This window comes from Fistularia commersonii, chromosome 14 (assembly GCF_037954325.1).
Source record: "Fistularia commersonii isolate RoL2024-O1a breed Wild chromosome 14, RoL_Fcom_v1.0, whole genome shotgun sequence".
Taxonomy (NCBI): Eukaryota; Metazoa; Chordata; class Actinopteri; order Syngnathiformes; family Fistulariidae; genus Fistularia; species Fistularia commersonii.
In genome coordinates this window covers 2,988,831-3,011,409 of record NC_141297.1, presented here as the reverse complement: position 1 = coordinate 3,011,409, position 22,579 = coordinate 2,988,831, and the positions used below count along the sequence as shown (strand labels likewise).

The following is a 22,579-nucleotide window of genomic DNA, read 5'->3' as shown; positions in this document are numbered from 1 at the left end:
GCTCCATCTTCGCCCCCCCCCCTGTGGATTTCCACTTGGTTTCTCCCTGATTGCAGTAGAATTTGAAATGCGCAGGCGGTAAAAATGACCCCGGTTCTTCAGGAATTATAATAATAATCTCCGAGAACTCCCTTTTTTTTTCTGCATTAAATGACCTCGGAGGGCGAAGTCTATATTTTTCAAACCTCGCTCTCCAGGGTTTTTTGGGACACCTCGATCAGCCGCTCCTTCCATATATCTCAAAAGTATTTCGGCGCCATTGGAAATGATGGAACGTCAATTAGCCGGGAGCCGGTATCTCAGCGCAGTGGCACGGCGGAGCCCCATTCTTCTGTGAAGGAAAGACGAGTATTGATTCGGACTGAATACTGTGCTTTGTAATCCCGACGGGGCGCTACTGTTTTCACTGTGAGGTTTTCAAGGAAACGGCGAAAAACCGCTTTTCCCGCCAAACCCAGCCGCTTCGACGCATGTCAGGATCGTTTCTGTTTCCGTTCGAAGCGTAGGGTGTTTTGTACCCCCTCCATCGTTTGTATATTCTTAGTGTTCTTCTTATTATTCTGATGATTATTATGGTGACAATTCCAACGAGTATGCTTCTTCTGATGATTCCATTCCGATGAAAGATAACGTATTTCTTGTCCGACGCTCGCCGATTGACGAAAGCCAACCGGTTCTGGTTTGTACGACTCGGTATTCCAGCCGGCGATCGGCGAAAAAAACCCGTAGCTGCCTTGGCGGCCGAACCCGATCGGCGTTTGCTCACCGGAGCATCGCGGTAAAACAATATGCAGATGATTCACTGTGCTTTGTTTTAAAAAAAAATTCTCACGCCACTACTGCAGTATTGCGAACCTCAGTTCAAGAAGCATTGTCGACGAACCGCGCCCACATTTCAGGGGGTTACGGGTGGAATACGCGCACGGGGTTCGGGGTGACAGTTGGCGAACCCATCTTCTCATCCGATCGTTTCCTCGCTAACGGAGTTTGATTGCCTTAAGTTAACATACAATGAATCATGGAGTAACACCAACACAAGAACTGTGCCTGTTCCCGACCCTTGACCTCCTCGCCGGACCTCCGACGTGGAAGGAGGTAGACGAGGTCACGTCACGAACCCCCCCGTCGGTCAAACGTCCCATCGTCACGACGACGCTCGTCTTTGCTTTCGCCCGAAAGCCCCTTCGTGGCGCTCGCCGGCGGCGACCCGACAGTCGATCGCGTTCGTACCAAAGCCGGCCCCCTCACAGGACGGGGACGTGACGGAGATTAGCCACCAACAACCGAACTGTGACCGCCGGAGAGGGGATCCATATCTGCAGTGTTTCTAGAACGGACATACGTTTATAAAGAAATGTGCATTGTATGTATTCTATTTCTATTGGCTGTCCATAAACTTGTGTTTCTCGTTAACTCTTGGGAAGTTTTGGGAGAGCGGGAGAGGACGGTTGCTACCCTCCCCACCCCTGCCCCCCCCTGCCCCCCCCATACTACTGAAACAGTGTTTTTTGCTCAGGCCTGATAAATCCTTACGTCTTTCTTTCTTTTTTTTTTTTTTTTTTTTTTTTTGTTTTGTTTTGTTTTGTTTTATTTGTGTTTTCCCTGAGTTGGAGGAGTCGCAAAGGGGAAGTGTTTTGCGAGTGAGGACTATGACAAAGAGAAAAATAACATTTCCCCTTGAAGAAAAAGCATTAAAAAACAACAAAAACAAACCAGTGGCTGATCTGTCCTCTTGTATATTTTTTGTCTGGTCCATTTTATTTCTTTAAATTAAGAAACGTTTGATTTTGAGACATACATTATATGGCCAAAAGTATCGTCTCACCTGCCTTGTCTCGCATATGAACTTAAGTGACATCGCATTCCTGATCCATGGGGTTCAAAATGACGACAGTCCACCTTTTGCAGCTAGAACAGCTTCAACTCTTCTGGGAAGGCTGTCCAGAAGGTTCAGGAGGTACATCCATCCATCTCCTCCCACCGGAGTCTGATTGCAGATACAGCAGCCAAAGCGGTGAGGCCCAGACACATGGTCCTGCTCATCTAGGGGGACCCCAATGCGTTCCCAGGCCAGCCTAGTGACATAGTTTCTCCAGCGTGTCCTGGGTCTTCCCAATGGTCTCTGGATCTCGGACTGTTCTTGAACTACTCTGAAGGCCACATGAAGTTTGGAGGTCTTGCGCCTTGGCATCCGCTGACTCCGCTCCGTCAGTTTACGTGGCCTAACACTTCATGCCTGAGTTGCTGTTGTTCCCAAACACTTCCATGTTCTTAGAACACCCGAATACCATTATTTGGATAGGTGAGCGAATACTTTTGGCCATATAGTGTATGTATTTATATGGCTCTGTATGACGTGTGAACAAGATGATGAATGGTTGTTTGTCTCCATGTGATGTCGGATTCAGTGATTGACTCGTATTTGGTTAAATTTTAGACAACTTTTATTTCAGCACAATAAGCAGGAAGTACAGTGGACCCTTGTTACTTTGCGGTTCAGCTTTCATTCCCTCGCTAGTTCGCAGATTGTTTTTGTAATTTGTTTTCTCTATCGTTCTTTAGGGTTTTTTTTTTTCCAGTATTTGAATTTTTTTTCATGATAAAATAGCCATATTTTCCAGCCTAAGAAGAAAAAAAATAGTAAAGGACATAGTAGAATCAAACTAAAATCCGTTTTATATATTGAAAAAATGACAAAATCTTCTACCCCATGCTCTGCGATGCCCAAAAGTCTGGTATAGACCCCAAGCATACATTTAATGATTTTTAATTTACTCATTTACTGTGCATTTTGTGTTGTATTTCAATGTTCATCGTATGGTGCAGGACATGTATGCTAACTGTGAGACAGTGGTGCGGTGTGCTGTAGGGGTAACAGAGAAGTTCAAGGTGGAGGTGGGACTCCATCAGGGATCATCTTTGAGCCCCTTCCTGTGTGCAGTGGCCAGATGGACAGGGTGACAGATGAGGTTAGATAGGAGTCTCCATGGGTCATGTTTGCAGATGACATGATCTGTAGGGAACAGGTTGAGGAAAATCTAGAGAGGTGGAGGTATGCTCTGGAAAGGAAAGTAATGGAGGTTAGTTGCAGCAAGACATGGAACGGTGAGGCTACAGGGGATATTGAAAGTATACGTGACGGATGCTAGAATTGGAGCTGTCAGGCAGGAGGTCTCGAGGAAGACCAAAGAGAAGATTCATGGATGTCGTGAGAGAGGATATGAAGGTAGTTGGTGTGAGAGAGGAGGATCCAGAGAACAGGGTTAGATGGAGAAGGTTGATTTGCTGCGGCGACCCCTGAAGGGAAAATCCCAAAGGAGAAGAAGCAATGATCCAAAAGTGTTTAGTGTACTGTATAAGAGTGTGGGAAGCGTGATACAGCGGACGATGGGTTGGTAAAGGGTTGAGTGAGGTTTGTTGAGGATTAATATATCTGGAAATACCATCAAAATGATCACGTCTTGGAACGTAACTCCCGCAAAAAGTGAGGGTCCACTGTACTTTAACCAGGAATGTTTTCTACAACTCCAGACATCCTCGACAAAGATCCCAAAGCGGCGGGTCATCGTATCCTGAACAAACCGCTCCCTCGAAGGTTCTGGGACCCTTGGAGTTTGCGAAGCGGCATCAGAACAGACTGAACTCCGGGTCGGACAGCGACATCTCTTTCACGAACCTGCGGGATCCAAAACAGGGCGGGTCAGAGTCGCCGAAACGAGGTCCGACGAGGACGGATTCGGGGCGTTTACCCACTTGGTCATCTCGCTGTTCTTGCGGGGAAAGCGTTGGACGCGGGTCCAAGGCTGGGGGGGTTTGGAGGCCAACCATCCGTACCGCTGGCTGTCCGTCACCGGCTGCCTGTACACCTGATCGGGAGCTAAAACACACGCCGTGTTATTCAGGCCCGTCGGCGGGAGGAGCTTTGACTTCATTTTCGCTCACATCTGGGCGTCTGGGCTCGTTTCACCATCTCCCTGTACAGCTCCTGGCTGCCGCCGTGGATTTGGGCGCCGCGGGGAAGAGGCCGGGGGCCGCCGGCGTCCGAAGACCCAGGGGTTCCACCTTGTTCTTGACCGGAAGGAGGAGGTCCTGAGTTGACGCCGATCCCGTCGTCTGTGAGGAGGAAAGGGGTTTAGTGGATCATTTTATAGATATTTTAACCCTCAACGAACCTCCTTCAACCCTTTACCAACCTCCCTTTTGCTTCACCTGCGTTTTTTTTTTCCTCGGAAACATCGTAATCGGCAGTTTCTGTATCGTCGTCCCGATCTCGCGACATATTTTGCAGGGTTTTTGCGGCGTTTTCGTAAGATAAACTTTGTCACAGCGGCATAACAGTTATAATGGCAAAAAAATAATATGAATGTAATAATAAATAGAGAGGCAGGAGACGACAACAACAACAATATCAGGGATAATAAATGGCAACATTAAGAAAGAGTGAGGGTAAAAAATACACAACCAGAACTAAACAACAATATAAATAGAGTGACAAGTCGAACGTAGCTGCACGTTGTTGGAGCGTGGGACCGATCTCGTAGTTTATTTATTTTATAAGATTAATTTTAGTTTAATTTTTTTATTTAATTAAATATAGATTTTTTTTTTCTAATTTACGATATGTCTTTCTTCTTAGACTAGAACAGGGATGGGCTATTATGTTGGCTGGCTGGCCACATTTCTTATTTCATTTTTTATGCGTGGGCCGACTCCGTACCATGTTAATTAAACAAAATGAAAATGATAATATAATATTTAGATTTTTCGGCATTTTATTTCAACTTTAAAATAATTAATGATCATATAAATGCATCTACATTATTTGTATGTAATCATCCATAAAAAATTAAGCAAAAGGAAAAAAAATAAGGAGTTTCTTAATTCAATATTGGTTGAAAATACTTAAAATATTCAAAGAAAATAGTTTGGCGGGCTGGATAAAAAAAACACGTGTTTTCTCAAAACATCACGCTAGAAGACATTTTCTGTAGCAAACATACTCTCCTCCTCAGATGCTTACCAAAAATATGTAATACATGATAATAATAATAATAATTATAAAGAAAATGAATGAATTAATACACATATTTTTTGGGAAGCATCTGAGGAAGAGTATATTTTTCTTCTAAATATAATGCTAGAATACATTTTCTGTGCTCTTTTAAAAACAAATTAACTTTAATTTTGGATACAGATTTTTTTCCAACCTTTACCCTGTCAATACTTTTATTTGATGTTTATTTATTTTTTACTTATTTTATATTTTTGGTTAGCATCTACGGAAGAGCATGTTTGCTACATAAAATTTATTCTAGCATGATGTTTCAAGCAAACAATCTCACTTCCTCAGATGCTAACCAATAATAATGCTAACAATAAAATAATAATAAATTAATGAATACATAAACAATCAAAAGTATCGCCCTTTCTTATATTGCCAAATGCAATGTAATGTAATGAATATGGGCTTGAAAAAATTGGCACACCAAGAGTGCTCCAAATATAAAGATAATTTATTTCACATAAAGTACAGAAAATATATTCTTGCATGACGTTACGCTCAGATACTTTCCAAAAATATCAAAATAAATAGTAAGTAGAGATAAATAAATCAATACACATATTTTTGGCAAGCATCTGAGGAGGATGTTTTCACCGCTAGGTGGCGTCATCAACAAGAAGACAAAGTGCAGAACAGCAATAATAATAAAACAATAATAATTATAATATGATAACAATAATAATGATAATAATAATAATAATAATAATGTTTTCCTGCAGCTCTTCAAGGGGTTTAGAGGAATGTGATGCTTTGCAGCGTCGCTGCACATTCACACACATTGACACACATTGACACACACACATATACACCGACACACACACACACACACGCACACACACTATATTCCGGTGTGTTTCCAGAAAAAAAAGCGCTCTCACCCCGCATGTTGTCCCGCAGAGGGTCCTGGTATCCCAGGCGCGTCAGGCCGAAGAACGCCATGGAGAGCCGCGATGTTTAGTTTGTGCGTAACCATGGAAACCAGCTCCAGCCCAATCCAGCCCACTGGTGAGGATCTTTCTTCCCTTTCTTAAATATTAATTATTCTAAACATTAAAAAGTGTTCTTAGGAAACTCACAGAACAAACCCGAGGGAAATTGTGGACTTTAATTTTTGCTTCCAATTGATTATTTATGTATTTATACTTCCTTGTAGAAAAGATAATTCAAGTTTAATGGAAATCTGATGTCCATATCATATATAAATGTAATATAAATAATAAAAATAAATACAATACAAATGTATGTTTGACCTATTTACCTATCTATACATTTTCACAGACACACACTAACACACACACACACACACACACACACACACACACACACACACACACACCGGTGTTGGCAGGTGAAGCTCCTCCTCCTTCCTTCCTCTCTCGTTACATCAGAGTTCATTTGACCAGACCCCATGCCAATTTTAATCTTCTGATTCGTTGACCAGCAGTGTGTGTGTGTGTGTGTGTGTGTGTGTGTGTGATCATATGTCTGTCCAGATGGCTGGGATGTGAAGGCCCCAGAGGGACACTGACACATGACTCCGGACTGATGGCATCCTGATAAAAATATAGCGGCAGTTGGTTTGAAGTTTGGCTCCGATGGTGGTTTGGTGCAGACGGGGATCTGAGGGCAAGAAGCATAAAGATTTAAATCCAAAATTTAAATATTTTAAATCAAATATCATAGCTCAACTCATGTGTTTAATTTTGCAGTAAGTCAATATTTTGATTTGACAAAATAGTGTGTTTGGGGTGTATTTCTCAATTCCGTCTAATATTAAATGGGTTATTTTCATCATCGAGTAATGACTTCTTATGGGATGAGATGAGACGATCCCATAATTGGGAAATTGTTTAGCAGCAGCAAGTCATACAAGGACAAGACAGTGACAACCTAAAAATAAAAGTAAAAAATAAATAAACCCTGAGGTGTAAAAGTATAATGTATATAAGAGTAATCTCAAAAAAAATCTCCATATTTTCCAATTTACAGAAATATACATTGCTCAAAAATAAGTGTGTTCCCTTTATTCTTTCGAGCGCTATGTAATGAGCAAAGCGGAAAGTGGCAACTGATTAGAGTGAGTTATATTCGGACACACTTGCCAAACTCGAGGCCCGCGGGCCAAATGTGGCCCGCCACCTCATTTTATGTGGCCCACGAGAACATTTACTACATTTCCCGCAATCCATGCTGATCATGTTACACTAAATTACATTAGTCATTTGGCAGACGCTTTTAACCAAAGCAACTTACAAGAAGTGCAATTCAGTCACCGAAGATCCAAAGTACCAGTAATCAGAAGTCAGAAGTGACCGCTCAACCAAAAAGGCATCTCAGAACGATTTTTTGTTGTTTATTTGCAGGGGTGTTTGGGGACTAAGTGCGGCATAGTAGGGTGATGCTTGGTGAAGAGGTATGTTTTCAGCTCACGGCGAAAGATGGGCAGAGACCCTGTTGTTCTGACCTGTTTTGGGAGTTCGTTCCCCCACTGAGGAGCCGAGACCGGTTCGATCAGCAGCCGGAGGCTCTGAGTGATGAGGTGGACGGTCGGCTTGACGGATAAGACGGGGCTGTCCCATTAACTGTCCGGTAGGCAAGCACCAGGGACTTGAACTCCATTGGGGCGGCTACCGCGAGCCAGTGTAGGTACATAAGAAGGGGAGTTGTTGCTCCAGAGGCCTGATCGTCACCGCTGGGCTACCGGCAAGGAAGGAGTTGCGGCAGTCCAAACTACCAAAAAATGTGATGCTGTCCCGCCATTGGATTGCAGTGTATTCATATCGGTGCCATTTTCCGCACTACAGACAGCAAACCTCCTCAGACTCCTTAGAAAAAAATTTCCAGCTTTAACTCTTCCTGTAGAGAGTATCTGCGTTATGTGACCAGTCCAGTTTCTTGTCAAGGTGGACCACAAGGTACTTGTAGGAGTCCACTATCTCCATCTCTTCACCGGATATATATATTGTGCTGTTTTAGTCAAGGAAACACCCAGGTGACGGTAAAACGTCTGTACAGCCGCTCCAAACAAGACTGCAATATAACTAACTGTTCCTGCTCAATTCCAGGTAAAAAAAATAGAGAATTCATTGCACCCCAAATCACACAGAAATCAAGCATCAGCATAAACCCCAACATTCGTGACTCTTCTACAACATACTGTATTTTTCCCACTATAAGGCGCACTTAAAATTTCTCATAAATCGGTCGTGCGCCTTATAATCCAGTGCGCCTTATATATGAATTCCTGCTGTGCTTACAACGCGCTCAAAGATCTGCCAAAATGTTTTCGGACCGTTCCCACCTGACACGGGAACATTGTGTTAAAGTTGGTTGAATATGGGTCGCAACGTCAGATAATGTTAGATTACTAATTATGTATTGCTGGAATACAACGTTGTTCAAACCTCACACTAACTTCAGGCGTCCACCATCGCTAGCGACGATAAACCAATCAGAGAACAGAACGTAGTACGCTTACCTCCGCCACTTACATACTGTGCTTCAACAGAATATTACAAACAGAGTTTTTTGAGGGAACAAAACGCAATGGCCACAGTTTGAGGACAAAATACGGTAGGTATATAATGTCCAGTTGTTCTTATATTAGGACATGACACCTTCAGACACCAAATTTGCGAGCAAAGTCTGCACCCAAAGTAATGATTAACATCTGCAAAACCAGAAGCCAAAAACAAGCCGAAACACCATGTTTTTAGGCCATTCTAGGACTCTCTGCTTCCTCTGCAGCAACCGCTGTTGTAACACACCCCTCCTGTTGCACAGTCAGATATTTCCAGTTCCTCCCTTCCACGTCTTTACCTTTACATTTGTTTCAAAATTGCCCAAACCGGTTGGGCCAGTGTTTGACCGCCCAGCCGGGAAAGGTGGGTCTTTCCCGTCAACTTTACCCACTTGTGGGTTCACACTCAAACGTTCTGACGTTTCCTGAAGTTGAAGGGATTGAGAATCAAGAGACTAAATGTCTGCGAGTAGCAAAAGCATTTCAGTGCAAAATACTTCCCCTTTCCTCATCCTCATCATGTGCGAAACAAATTCGGTGGTACTTTAAATTTAGCGCGTGGCTAATTCAATAAAATGCGTTGCCTGATTCGACATCAAGAGCGCTGAAACCGCACGTATTATAACCGGATGAACTTTAAGATGCAGAACAAGGGCGGCGGTTTGCGCAAGAAACCAAGTCAGACATGAGGTCCCTGACACGCACTGAGACCCTTTCATTGCACTTTGAAGACACAGTAAAGACATTGTGTTCTTCCAAAGGTTAGAGGAACAGGACAAGAAGGGGTTGCTGTTTGCCATGACGAAGGTGGACAATAGATCCATGGCAAAATACGGTTATTTATATTTCATTTCTGGCGGGATAGCCAATGTGATAACTGCCAAGTGGAAAGTGTGAAGGTTTTTAGTCGTCCAGGTCCTGGACAGTCATAGTCTTATCTTGCTTCGGCAAATCGGACTTGGTTTCTCTCCTTGCAGATGTTCCCCCTCATCACCAAGAGGCTTCTTCAGTTCCATTAGACAGTGAGGAGTTTCTGCTATGTAACTGATGGTGTTAGTCCCGGTTCACAGGGTTCGTCATGTTAATAAGTGAGATGTTTTTGTAGCAGCTAGCTGGAATGGGGTATTGAAGGTACGAGTTGAAATTGGACGATGATCGCCAGGCGATCTCTCCATGTGGGTTGCAGGGTGCAGACGGATCAGCGGGTATGCCGGTGAGGGTCGGTGTTGGGATGGACCTCGAGATGGTGTTTTACGCAGGTGAACGGTCTTGTCGAAGACCCTTCCTCTGTGCCGTGAAGGGTTCCCCAATTTGACAAAGATGGCTTCTTTGACTCCTCTCCCAAGCCACCTGTCTTCTCAAGACAGAACATAAACATTGCTGTCCCCAAAGGACTGGCCCTTGTCCTTCAGGTGTTGGTGAACTGTTGGATGAAGGACTCCTGCAGGGGTTTTCACAATCCTCATTGCAGACACCACATTTTTGACCTTGTGTCCAGGTGTTCTGTTCCCAGGGTGAGCTAGTCTTTCCCTCAGGATGTTGTGGGATTTACAAATGTGCCAGCATTTGGTGTTTGTTGAAAACCCATTCTTTTTTGAAAATACCAACAATGAGTGGTATCACAATGTCCTTGTTGTGTGTCTTTCCTTCTGGCGGTTTCTGTTTTTTTGGAAAGAGAGAATCTTCTTCATCCGATGGTGGAAAGGTCTGATTACCCCTTGTTTGTGTTCCAGGGATTGGCAAGGGTCAAACCACAAGTATTGATCGAAGCTTGTTGATTTTTGGTCATTCCTTGTGTCCAAGCTCCTCTCCTGGTGAACATGTGCCAAAAGTAGAGAGTGGCTGAAAGAGCTGGAAAAGGCGTAATGCTTTAACTGTTGAGCATGGAAGTACAATACTGATGATTAATGTAAATATATTCATTCATTCATTCATTCATTCATTCATTCATTCATTCATTATCTATTCTACTTAAGAGCTGGTAAACACAAAGGAAACCCATGGAGAAACATGGGAACTCCGTACAGAGAGGCCCCCTGTCAGCCTCCAACCGTGGACCTTCTTGCCATGAGGCATATTTTCATTCATTTTTCTAGGTGTAAGTGGGTTGTTATGCCAATGAGGGAGTTGTTCACTGGGGGCAACTTTTGGGGATTACCTGACTTGGATTGTGAAAAGGTAAAGCCAGACAAAGGAGTGACACCTGTTGGACCGAGGCTCATGTGCAAGTTACCCTGGGCTGCTTCTGGTGGTGAATCTTCCCTGGTTATTTGGAGGACCAGAAGGTCCTGGTTTGTGTTTGCAAATCCGTCTTGGTATTGGTATCCTTGTTCGGCGTTTGTGAAAGGTTACGTCTGAGGCCCCCTCGTCTGTTCAGGGATGGTTTTTCTGTTTTGACAAAGTTATCTTTGCAACGAAAAGTGTTTGCAGATGACATTGTGATCTGTAGTGAGAGCAGGGAACAGGTTGAGGAAAATCTAGAGAGGTTGAGGTATGTGGTGGAAAGGAGAGGAATGGAGGTTAGTGACAGCAAGACAGAATATATGTGTGTGAATGAGAGGAACCCGGGTGGAACGGTGAGGGTGGAGATCGAGAAGTTGGAGGATTTCAGGTACTTGGGGTCAACAGACCAGAGCGTAGGAGAGCGTGGAAAAGAGGTGAAGAGACGGGTTCAAGCTGGTTGGAATGGGTGGAGAAAAGTTTCAGGGGTACAAAGAGATAGAGGACTATCAGCCAGATTGTAAGGAAAGGTGGACTAAACCAGTGGTGAGACCAGCCATGCTGTTTGGACTAGAAACCGTGACAATGACGAAAAGACAGGAGGCAAAGCTAGAGGTTGCAGAGATGAAGATGCTGAGGTTCTCTTTGGGAGAGACCAGGATGGAAAGGATCAGGAATTAGTCCATCAGTTAGATCTTTTGGAGAGAAGGTCAGAGAAGCCAGGCTGAGATGGTTCGGTCGTGTGCAGAAGAGGAATAGCGAATATATTGGTAGACGGATGCTGGAATTGGAGGTCTAGAGGAAGACCGAAGAGAAGATTTATGGATGTAGTGAGAGAGGTAGTTGGTCTGAGAGAGGAGGATACAGAGAATGGGGTTACGTGGAGAAGGCTGATCCGCTGTGAAAGGAGAAGAAGAAGATCTTTGTAACGATAAGAAGATTTGGAGAAGAATTCACAACGACCTGGATGACTGAGAACCTCCACAGACATCGATGACGAGAAACGCAAAACCAGCTGACCCCTAGCGGCTTCCGTATTTTCTTTTTTTTCCCTTGATTAATGGAATTATTCCTTTATTTTTATCAAGATCCTCCAGAAAAACAAGGAAAAAAGTACAGCTGGATTTTAACATACGTAATGATTTGATATAAAAAAAAAATAATAACGTCCGCCTGTTACCGCGCCTGCGCGAAGGAGCGCGCGCTCGTCCGACTCGCCGAGCCACGCCCACACGTCGATGACGTCACATGAACCCCGAGGTGATGGGCACTCGAGCGAGCGCTGGTGAGTTTCTCCGCAAACCAATAAAATCCCTCAATTCCGCTGAGTCACTTGACGAGGCAAGTAGCAGCCACAAAAGAGGTGGCAAAAAGTAAATTAGTAAACCAGTAGTTCCGTGTGTGTTTCGTTTGCCCTGTGTTTAAAAGACAAAAAAAGAAAAAAAAAAAGAACGACGCAGGATTAACACTTAGCATCTCGCTGATAGACCGGTAAGTAGGGGGTTCTGGTTCCGGTAACTTTAGCACCCTATTTGGACGCTTTGCTAGCTAGCTTGTTTGCTAACCGTCCGCTCACTCGTGTTGTCACAACAGCCGGTGAAGTTGAACGAAGATGACAGGGCGGTTTTAGCGTGGCTGGTTTTAAGCTCAATGAAAAAATTCACCGGGTTAGCAGTGTAACTTCTGTCCGGTCCGAGATAATCATTCACCGGTGACAAACTGCTAGTTTCATCTCGCTTTGTAAATGGTTGAGCGAATATCCAGCGATCCGAAGATCTGCAGTGTTGAGATTAGCCGCTTTAAATACGGGATTTGTTGGAGGATTTTACTAATATCATTACAGTTTGTAGCCAGTCTATTTCTGGGATGGCCATCTGACATAAATCCACGTGTTGTTCACGTCGGGTATTAAACGCACTTTTAATCTTTTAATTGTAGTTTGCGCACTCTCTTATGTGTCCTTGATTATAGTGCTTCCCCAGAGATGCGGATTTTCAAGCTAACCTGTGAACTCAGGTCAGCCTGGAAAATACTGGACCAACAATTGTTGTTATTGTGTCAGTGTTAGCCCTAGTTAGTTATGAGGGCGTTTAATTGTTTTTTTATTTGATTATGCAAAATATCTGAGCGTTAAATCATGGATGAGGAAGTCTAGAGGTACTTTCTGGGTGGTGTTAATATCAATCTGCCCACAAATGAATGCCATCCACTTTAATTGGGCTGGGGATGTTCTACATTGACTAAGTTTTACCTTTGTTTGCTACATTTTTGGATCAATTTTAGCTTAAAAAAAAACACTGGATGTCTTTCATCATATAGTTAAGAACAGATTTTCACTGAGCGCTGGTAAAATACACACTTTTTTTTAAGAAAACTGTGGTCTTAGGGTCCAAAATGTTAGTAACATTGTGTTACAATGCTGGAAACAAGTACATTTTATTGTTGTGAATATAAAATGTGCAAAATCAACTTGTGAAGCACAGAAGGAAAACTTTGTCAGCGGTAATATGATTTTGTATGCAATATAAATGTGTGTATGCAGGTTTTAGGCATCCATTCTTATTCCCTCTGTGATTTTAACTCTGGATTTGAGTTTTTATGGATCATTTAACCTTCTGTTTTTGTTTTTCTGTTAAATAATTAAATATTTGAAGAGTACATTTAAGACTTTTCATGGTCCCCTTTCCAAAACTCTACAATGGTGCTGTTTTCCATTACACTCCCCTCCCCCATCCAGATATTTACTCATGCAAAATCGATGTTTGCAAAAATTATCCATGGCTTCATATTAATTGAACTGCGTTAATCTTGTATTCTGGAAGGGCTACTCGCAACTCCCTTGCCTTATTAACAGAGTTTTAAACCACAAATACATGCAAATCTGTCCTGTTTGATCATTGCAAAAAGAAATGTATTTCATTAGGAAACGTGTTGCATCATGTCAGAAGATTTTTTTTTGCTGCTTGTTTGCTGCTTGCATAATAAGTCTATCTTTTTCTTCTCCTTTTTTTTTTAGAGAAAATGAGCAACATCCCCCTATCTCGCTCTCAGGTATTTGGAGAGCTGAGGAAGGAGCTGTATGATAACAAGGAGTTCCATCCGTCCGATGTACACATCTTCATCATCATGGGAGCTTCAGTAAGAGATTCATACAGTTTATTAATAGTGAATGAAAGATGTCATAAATTGAAAAGGATGTGGCAAGAGAACCGAAATTGTTACACAAACTGTACTATAAAAACCACAAAGAAAGACAAAACATAGCAGTGCAATGACAACTCTCCATCTGATCTCGATCATTTGAAAGGAAATGTCGAAAGCAATTTCACTGAGCTTTTGCAAACAAGCCTTCCTCTTCCTTCAACCAGGGCTTCACAAGCCTCGAGGGGTAATTGAATAACTCCTTCTTCCTCTTTCCGCATAATTACCATGTTTACCTTATCTTAATAACAGAGTTTTTTTCTAAGCAACTAAAAAAGGTTCTTAATTTCAATAATATGGGGTAGCAGAGATAAGCTGCAAACAGGAATCGTTTAGTTTGTATTGTGACTACTTAAGATAGAAACAATGTGTTGCTTTTGGTCTGTAGCTTTGTGTGACTGTCACAGCACCAAAGGGACCAAAAATGAACACAATACGTTGTTTGTTTTTTTTTAAAACCAACTAGCATGTACTGTATGTAGTTGTCTCATTTTGAGCATAATACGATCCCTTTATCAACTGTATATTCCCTCAAAGTCAAGTATTACTGTTGAGCTCAGGAACGTAGACTATGCCAGGAAGTTCTTTTGGCTTGTTTCCTTCTTTCTTTGTGTTCTTTATAATTCGTCAATTCACGCCTCTCATTCTTTATCGGGGTTTCTATCTGTCCAAACCTGTTGAATGAGATACTGTTTCTCTCTCCACGACATGTTTCCCCATCACATTTTCGACTTATTTTTCAGAGTCTGCTTTCAAAAGGACCACTCTTTTTTCATCTAAATATTCCAATGAACACTTTGACATGTGTGGAAATATATCTGGGCCGAATTTTTTACCAGACAACAATAACTGTCAGGCTTTCCCCATGCTTTGTTTAAGAATAAGAATAAGAATATGAATAAGAACAACTTTATTTATCCTGAAGGAAAGTGTTGTGCCAGAGTCACAAGAAAAACATAACAATAACAAATAATAGTAGAAAATTGTATAAACAGTAAAAAAAAAACAAAACAATATTGTTTGTTTGCTCTTGGCCAAGGCGACCCTCGCGTTTTTGCCCCTGCGGGCTTTTGGCAGCATCTTCGCTCGTTAGTGTAAAATACACCTCACATCAACTCACCAACTTTTTGGGCTGTGCCATGCCACGATTATTGGAATGTTGCTTGTTGCATTTTCACAGCTGTTTTGAGACGCTTAAGTTTTATATAACCCCAAAACAAATAAAGCAGGAATTTGTAAATGAGAGTAAGGGGGACAGTAATCAGGTGTGCAGCGCGATAACTTCTCACTGCCACGTGCTGTTGGGTAGCAAAAGCTGCGGTTGCTAAAGCTTAATTCATATCTCATGGAATATTTTGCTGTAGCAATAAAATGTGTTTATCTAACAGTCAAACTTACTCATTACTTTTTCTTTGGCTCGCCATCATAGGAGCTGTACAAACACAACCACCGATCCAAAAAATGAACACTTAATCTCTGCCCAGTCAAACACTAAACAATACTAATTATGCTGAATTAAAAGCGGAGCAAGAATTGGATTTATGAATCAAGGTCCCAGTGAAAATGAACGCATTAGTCTTGAGTGGCGGTTTGGTGTAACTCAACTTTTTGCATTCACAATTACAAACAAAGTGGAGTCTTCTGAGTGTATCAGCGACATTATATTGTTATTATAATGAATGCTTATCTGCATGCAAGTGAATTCAAGTGTGTCATAACCGTGCGTTAGCTTTCCTTGTACTTTAATATTGAAGTTTCTGAGGTTCCAAGCCGTGCTAGCCTTGTGCCGGGGCCGCTGGTGGAGTCTGTCCTGAAAGCTGATCGCTGCGTCTCCTACGTCAGCGTTTTGCTTGCGGGAGAGAAAAGCCTCTTTTGTTCCAATGACACAAAGATGACTGTTACATTTGCAGATCTAGTTTAAACACAGAGCAACAGTTGCCTCGGGGTGGTTACAGGAAGCAGACGGGCAACTTCTCTCTACATGTTGTCCCTTGGTGGTTAGCACTTACCTCTAACGGGATTACCGAGGTTGCGCAATTCTTAATTTGCTAAAGCAGCCTACTCACCTGTTACACATTGACTCACGGCGCGAGGCCTCTTTATATAGTGTCAAATAATTAGCACCTGTAAAGCCTCCGAGCTAAAAGCTAAAGTAATTTCTTCTGTCTGCTTGCACCTGCAGGGGGATCTGGCCAAGAAGAAAATCTACCCGACTCTATGGTAAGTGAATAATCCAAACCCGTGAAGGGTCACAGCAGAGGCCAATGGCTGGGACTGTTTCAGACTGATCCAGAAGTCTGAGGTTGGACCTGAGACGCCATATATGCGCCCCTGTTCTCTCCCAGGTGGTTGTTTAGAGATGGCCTCCTCCCTGAGAAGACGTATTTTGTTGGCTTTGCACGCTCCGACCTGACAGTCGACGCCATCCGGGCTGCATGCATGCCATATCTTAAGGTACAACTGGACTTTAAGACGGCCATATTGTTTCTATTTTTTCTTTTTTTTTGGTGGTGTTATTGTTTTTGTAGTTTTCTTGAGGGGGGTCTGTCTAAAAAAAAGAAAGAATTTTGTGATCGTTAAATTTGCACACATTTCCAGTTGACTAAATTCGCTTGGTTATTTCTGCCTCTCACTCAGCAATTAAGTTAATATGCATCCAAATCAACAAAATTGAGAACAAGCATAAAACACAGGAAACAGGAAATGATAAAGCCTTATCAGTTGGAAGGCACATCATTTTTCTTTTTTTTTTCTCACATGAATCCAATGCACTCTGGATTCGATCCAGTTGTTTGTGTTGTATTATAATAGCGTATAGAAATGGGCATGCTCTGGTGATCCACATAAATCAGCAGCTGCCGCTGACCTTTCTGGATACAGTACTGATTTACAGTGTTGTGAATAAGTTCCAAAAGAAAATGCTAAAACATTTCAGGCTGTCCAAGTGTGCTGATACCGCTCTCTGACCTCGATGCTGGTGTTTCAAACTATGCAAACATTTCAAGTGTACCAAAAAAACATTAGATGTGGTAAATTAGTTGCATTTTGTAAGTATTTAACTTTAAATTTGTAGATCTGAGTGGTCTGATCCATTCTGTTTTCTCAAACAGAATATTACCACCCCGCAAAAAAGTTTCTTTTACGCTTTTTGCAGTTTTCAAGCGCCTTAGATGTTCTCTTTTTCCGGCACAGGTGACAGACTCCGAAGGAGATCGGGTGTCGACGTTCTTTAGCAGAAACAGCTACATCAGTGGCAAATATGCGGATGAGAGTTCCTTCTCTAATCTGCACGCACACATCCAGTCTCTGCCGGGAGGACACGAAGCAAACCGACTTTTCTACCTGGCCCTCCCGCCCACCGTCTACCACGACGTCACCAAGAACATCAAGCACCACTGCATGAGCGAAAAGTCAGTACAAACACCTCCCTCTCTAATGTCACAGAGTCCGCTTTGCTCTCGTTTCTGCTCTTCTGTCTCCAAATGTTTTTTTTTTTCTTTTTAAACAAATTGGCCGAAAGGCACTTGAGCTGCCAGGAAGGCCAAACAAACTGTAAAAGCTACTTTTCCGCAACCGCTAATGTTTACAGTGAGGCAGCGTTTCTTTTCACTGAGGGGATTAGAAAGCTGATCAACCATCGGAAGGTGTTAATGTGGACAACATGTAACATGTTTTTATTTAGATATTTTGTAGTCAAAGCAAGTCAGACACAAGACTGACAAAACATTTGATGATTTAAAAAAAAAAAAAAAGAATCACAACAACGCCACTGCTGTTGTAATATAAGAATTACTTCAGATGTATGTTGTCTCTCCTCCACTCTGCCTCATTTTGGTTTTGAGAAAGGAAAGGTTGCATTTTGAGAATGAGCTGTACCTTTTTCCGGTGTCGAACGTCCGCCAGAGGCTGGAACAGGATCATCGTGGAGAAGCCATTTGGACACGACCTGCAGAGCTCTGAGGAGCTCTCCACTCACCTCTCCTCCCTCTTCACCGAGGACCAGATTTACCGAATCGATCACTACCTTGGCAAAGAAATGGTGCAGAATCTCATGGTGCTCAGGTGCGGAAACAGTCTTCTTATGGACACTCTTGTTCCTGCATGGGCACCTTCCAGTTGTCACAATTTATAGCTTAGATTTTATATTACTTGATTGTTCCAAGTCATCTGTATTGAATTTTATTGCTTATTGGATTTTTAGCTTATTATACTTAAAAGTGAAAGACTTATTTGGCAATCTACATCAACTTTTTTTTCCCCAAAAGTAAATTGACTTCTAAATTGTAGAAAAAGGCCACGACTAATAGGGCATTTAATCACTTAAAAATCAGGAATGAAAAGCATCATATTGAGTAACATTATCCAAAAATGCGCATAAACGACCTCCAAAAAATGATGAAATTACACAAGAATGGGGGAGGGGAGTGCCTCAGCATTGAAATCAGAATCAGAAATAATTTATTAATCCTGGAGGAAATTGTGTGATACCGGATGCTCCATACAGAAATAAAGAAGATAAAATGAACAGAAATAGATAAGATAATCTAATTATATTTATATATATATGACATTAAAAATGCCTTGTCAGGTTAATAATGTCTATTTAATTTATTTCCTCGGTATAAAGCCATATGCAGATATCTTCATTAAAGGTAACTTCAAAAATGACAATAATATTCAGATCCTGTAAAGTTTCTTAATGATTAATCGAATTGCATGATGGTAGCATGATGAGCGTCACTTAAAATCAGATCCCTTTTTTTTTTCTTCAGAAGAACTTTGCAATATGATCAAAGATGTGTTCAATTTCAGGATAAAGTAAATAATGGGAACAGCTCAGCCTTAGCTGATAAGTGCTTTCAGTCAATACCTGTGGGTGTCACACTGCGTAAACAGAAACCCTATTCACGGAGAACGAGGCACAAGACAAATGTCAATGCACGTTGTCATGAGCAGCTGTGTTGCTGCGCCGAGCAAATAACGACGACGTGATCCTCGACGCAGGTTTGGAAACCGAATCTTCGGGCCCATTTGGAACAGGGACAGCGTGGCGTGTGTCGTCCTCACGTTTAAGGAACCCTTCGGCACCCAGGGGCGAGGAGGCTACTTCGACGATTTTGGAATCATCCGGTGAGGAGACAAATCAACGATGCAGATTTAGAAGCAAAAGCCAGACCCAACTTTAATGAGAATAACATTGTTTATTTCTTATGCTTCTCTATATCAATATCCATAACTCATTAGACTCCCTGCAATGAAAGGCAAAATGAGAACGTATCTTTTCAACCATTTGTCTCTGCTTGCTAGCGACGTCATGCAGAACCACCTCCTCCAGATGCTGTGCCTGGTCGCCATGGAGAAACCGGCCTCCACCAGCTCCGACGATGTCAGGGACGAAAAGGTACGGAACTGTTCTCTGGTGCTACAACGCTGCAAGTACAGTCATACCTTGACTTTGGAGTTAAATCGGTTCCGTGACCGAGCTTGTGACTCCGTTTGCTCGTATACCAAACAAAATTTCCCCGTTAAAATGAATTGAAATGCTATCAATCCGTTCCAAACCCCTGGTTTTGTTATGTGTGGAACAAGAAAAATGTACTCTATAAATAAAAAAATAATAATACACAAGAGAAGAGAATGTAAAGAAATAATGTGATTTTTTTTTTTTTTTTTTTTTTTTTGTGTGTATTTGCCCTTGAAAATTGGACAAAGATGCCGGCGGTTGCAGAGGAGCTTAGGGGAGTTTTTCATTTGGTGCTCTATCTCTCAACTCACTTGATGCTACAATTTGTTGCTGAATATAACGTGCTCATTTTTCTGCACTTTATGGCTAAACTTATCAATGGAGTGAATGCCGCTCGTCTTTTCAAAACCATCAAACCGTTCCCGACCGGCTTTAAATGACTCTAGTCTGTCGACGTTCCCGCCATCTGCTGCACCAATTCCCCCGAAACTGTCTCTCAGATGTTGCTCTCCGTCACAGTATCTCACCAACAACTTCTTCGTCCCTTCTTGTTAAGAGTTTACAACACGCACACTGCGCTCGTGTCATTCGATGATTCTCCCTGGGCTACCTAGCGGCGAGCGCTGCGTCCGACTGGTTTTAAACGCCACTTCACAAACGCTCGACCTGCTCGCTCCTAACTCAGATCTCGGCTTGTATTAAAAGCCAAAGTATCTTGGGAAACTCAAGCATCGACGCACTCCTAAGTCAAGTTTCCGCTGTATTCAATTGTTTTATTTGCATTTTTTTTTCTTTTTAACTTCTAAAAGCGACAAAGAACTAGACGTCTTACCAAAGTCCTCTGTTTTGAAGGTGAAAGTGTTGAAATGCATCAGCCCGGTGTCCATGTCCGACGTAGTCCTGGGTCAGTATGTGGGGGACCCGGAGGGTGAAGGTGATGCCAAGCTGGGCTACCTCGATGATCCCACGGTACCCAAAGGGTCAACACAGGCCACCTTCGCCACAGTTGTGCTGTACGTGCACAACGAGCGCTGGGACGGTAAAGATGCTTAAAGGAACTTCTCATCCAGCCGGGGGCCTGTCTTTGTCTGTCTCTCTCTCTCATGATTGGCTTGTCATTCTCCTCCTCAGGGGTCCCTTTCATCCTGCGCTGTGGTAAAGCCCTAAATGAGAGGAAGGCCGAGGTGCGGCTGCAGTTCACGGACGTCCCGGGAGACATCTTTGGAAATCAGTGTCGTAGGAACGAGCTGGTGGTTCGCGTGCAGCCGAACGAGGCCGTCTACGCAAAGATGATGAGCAAGAAACCGGGCGTTTACTTCAGCCCAGAGGAAACGGAGCTGGACCTCACTTACAAGAGCAGATACAAGGCAGGTTTAAGAAATTTATGTCAATTTTTGGTGGAGGGTAGAAGTTAGATTCCCTGCTTAAGGCCCAATTGGGCGGACTCAAAACGTTGTCATCAGTAGTTATTTCCTTGTTAAGTGTTTGCACCAACCGGATCCTTGTTTTCAGGATGTGAAGCTCCCAGACGCATACGAGCGTCTGATCCTGGATGTCTTCTGTGGGAGTCAAATGCACTTTGTACGCAGGTCAGTCTTGGTTTACACCCGTCTTGGCTCTTGTGACCGCTTGTAATCTGAAACTGTTACAAGGCGTGGGTGGGTGGGTGTCGGTGACCTGAGTGAGCAAACATTTTTACCACTAGATGGTGCTGTTGTATGCATTTCTGCGTCTAAAACCCTCTCCGTCCAACGTTAACACCGGCTTTCCTGTTTCTCCAGCGACGAATTAAGGGAAGCTTGGAAGATCTTCACACCCATCCTTCATCAGATAGAAAAAGAAAAGCCAAAACCTATTCCTTACAAATATGGAAGGTAGGCAACGTTTCCCGGAATGACCTTATCTCCAATTATGCAATTTCTTCATTGTGCTTCCTTCTTCCTCGTAGCCGGGGCCCAACAGAAGCTGACGAACTCGCAAAGAGAGTTGGATTTCGCTATGAAGGAACATACAAATGGGTCAACCCACACAGACTATGAGTTTGGATCAAATGAGGGAGGATAGCATTAGCGTAGTGGAAGGGGTGCAGCAGGGTAAGTGAGATGAATCATGTCCCACGACTGGAACGTCTTTGAGGAAGGAGGTGGATCCTTCAGAGTAGCACTGAAGAAGAAAGGACAGTGTATATCTCAGGTAAAGCACTTATTTCTCAGAGCCAGTTCATCAGACACTCTAGATTGAATTTAACATGCCATCGCCAGCGTTATCTTAGCTCTGGAGGCCGTCGTTTTCACACCGTCACGCAGTCTTTCAGGATATGAAATCCAAGGTGGGACCAAATTAGTTGGACAGGGAACAAAAAAAAAAAAAGACAAAGCAGGATTTTTTTTTTTGTGTGCGTGTGTGTGTCTGTGTACAAAATAATTGTCTGAAGAAATGGCTCTGTATCCTTGTCACAATTAATGAGGTCAAATGTAGTTAGGATGGTAAATGGAACAAGAGCAGAGAAACAACATTCACGCTGTACTGTACCAAAGGTGGTTACTGAGAATAGAAGATAATGAACTGAATGGTCGAACGCCCACTCGCTGATAATAACCGTAATGATTGTAATACGTTTATGCTTTGACTGCATCTCTTTATTGCAATTAGTGGAATTTCTTTTCTTTTTGTACAACATGTGTAAACTCCTTTTGCCTTCTCTGCCTGGGACCAAGCACGTTGGCTGTTTTTAAAGGCAAACAGACACTGTGGTTAGAGCCAATGCAGGCAGGTCATTTTCACTACATAAAAAAAAAAAAAGACGACAAAAAAAAACTGGATTAGTCTTAAATGTCCTCTCGGACAAGCTAAGCATCTCTTTTCTGGTTTAGATGCCTCCCTACCAGTTTGTTCTTTTTGTTTACAATTTAAGTTCATTCCATATTTAAACTTACAGACAGCCGTGTCCACGCAGGTCAACATTGAGTTTCTTTTTATACCAGTGTTGTTACCCAAACATTCACATGTAAGCTAGCAATACTTCACCTCCTTGAAATAAACCAGTTTCTCTTTGTATCCATATGTTGCGGTGCATGAAGTTCATTTTAAAGCAAAATCAAATCTATCGGTC

The 22,579-nt window shown here is 42.6% G+C and overlaps 2 protein-coding genes across 4 annotated transcripts; one reads left to right on the top strand and one right to left on the bottom strand.

Moving 5' to 3' along the window:
* Positions 1-3,496: 3,496 nt before the first annotated feature.
* On the bottom strand, positions 3,497-6,076 carry spmip11 (sperm microtubule inner protein 11). The gene is made up of 4 exons (XM_086160037.1): positions 5,941-6,076; positions 3,943-4,113; positions 3,754-3,877; positions 3,497-3,676 (listed from the first exon to the last, which is right to left on the bottom strand). The coding sequence occupies exons 1-4, from the start codon at positions 5,999-6,001 to the stop codon at positions 3,628-3,630; spliced, it is 405 nt and encodes a 134-aa protein (XP_086016163.1). The 5' UTR covers positions 6,002-6,076; the 3' UTR covers positions 3,497-3,627.
* A 5,948-nt stretch (positions 6,077-12,024) lies between these two features.
* Positions 12,025-22,530, top strand: LOC147226884 (glucose-6-phosphate 1-dehydrogenase). 3 transcript variants are annotated; one of them, XM_086160022.1, is made up of 13 exons: positions 12,025-12,087; positions 13,819-13,940; positions 16,186-16,223; positions 16,349-16,457; positions 17,196-17,413; positions 17,907-18,065; positions 19,008-19,133; positions 19,311-19,404; positions 20,320-20,506; positions 20,599-20,834; positions 20,980-21,056; positions 21,249-21,341; positions 21,416-22,530. In XM_086160022.1, the coding sequence occupies exons 1-13, from the start codon at positions 12,051-12,053 to the stop codon at positions 21,504-21,506; spliced, it is 1,587 nt and encodes a 528-aa protein (XP_086016148.1). In that variant the 5' UTR covers positions 12,025-12,050; the 3' UTR covers positions 21,507-22,530. The 3 variants fall into 3 exon arrangements, with proteins under 3 accessions (XP_086016148.1, XP_086016149.1, XP_086016150.1); XM_086160023.1 differs by lacking the exon at positions 12,025-12,087 and adding an exon at positions 12,138-12,293; XM_086160024.1 differs by lacking the exons at positions 12,025-12,087; positions 16,349-16,457 and having other exon boundaries at positions 13,835-13,940.
* The last annotated feature ends 49 nt before the right edge of the window (positions 22,531-22,579 follow it).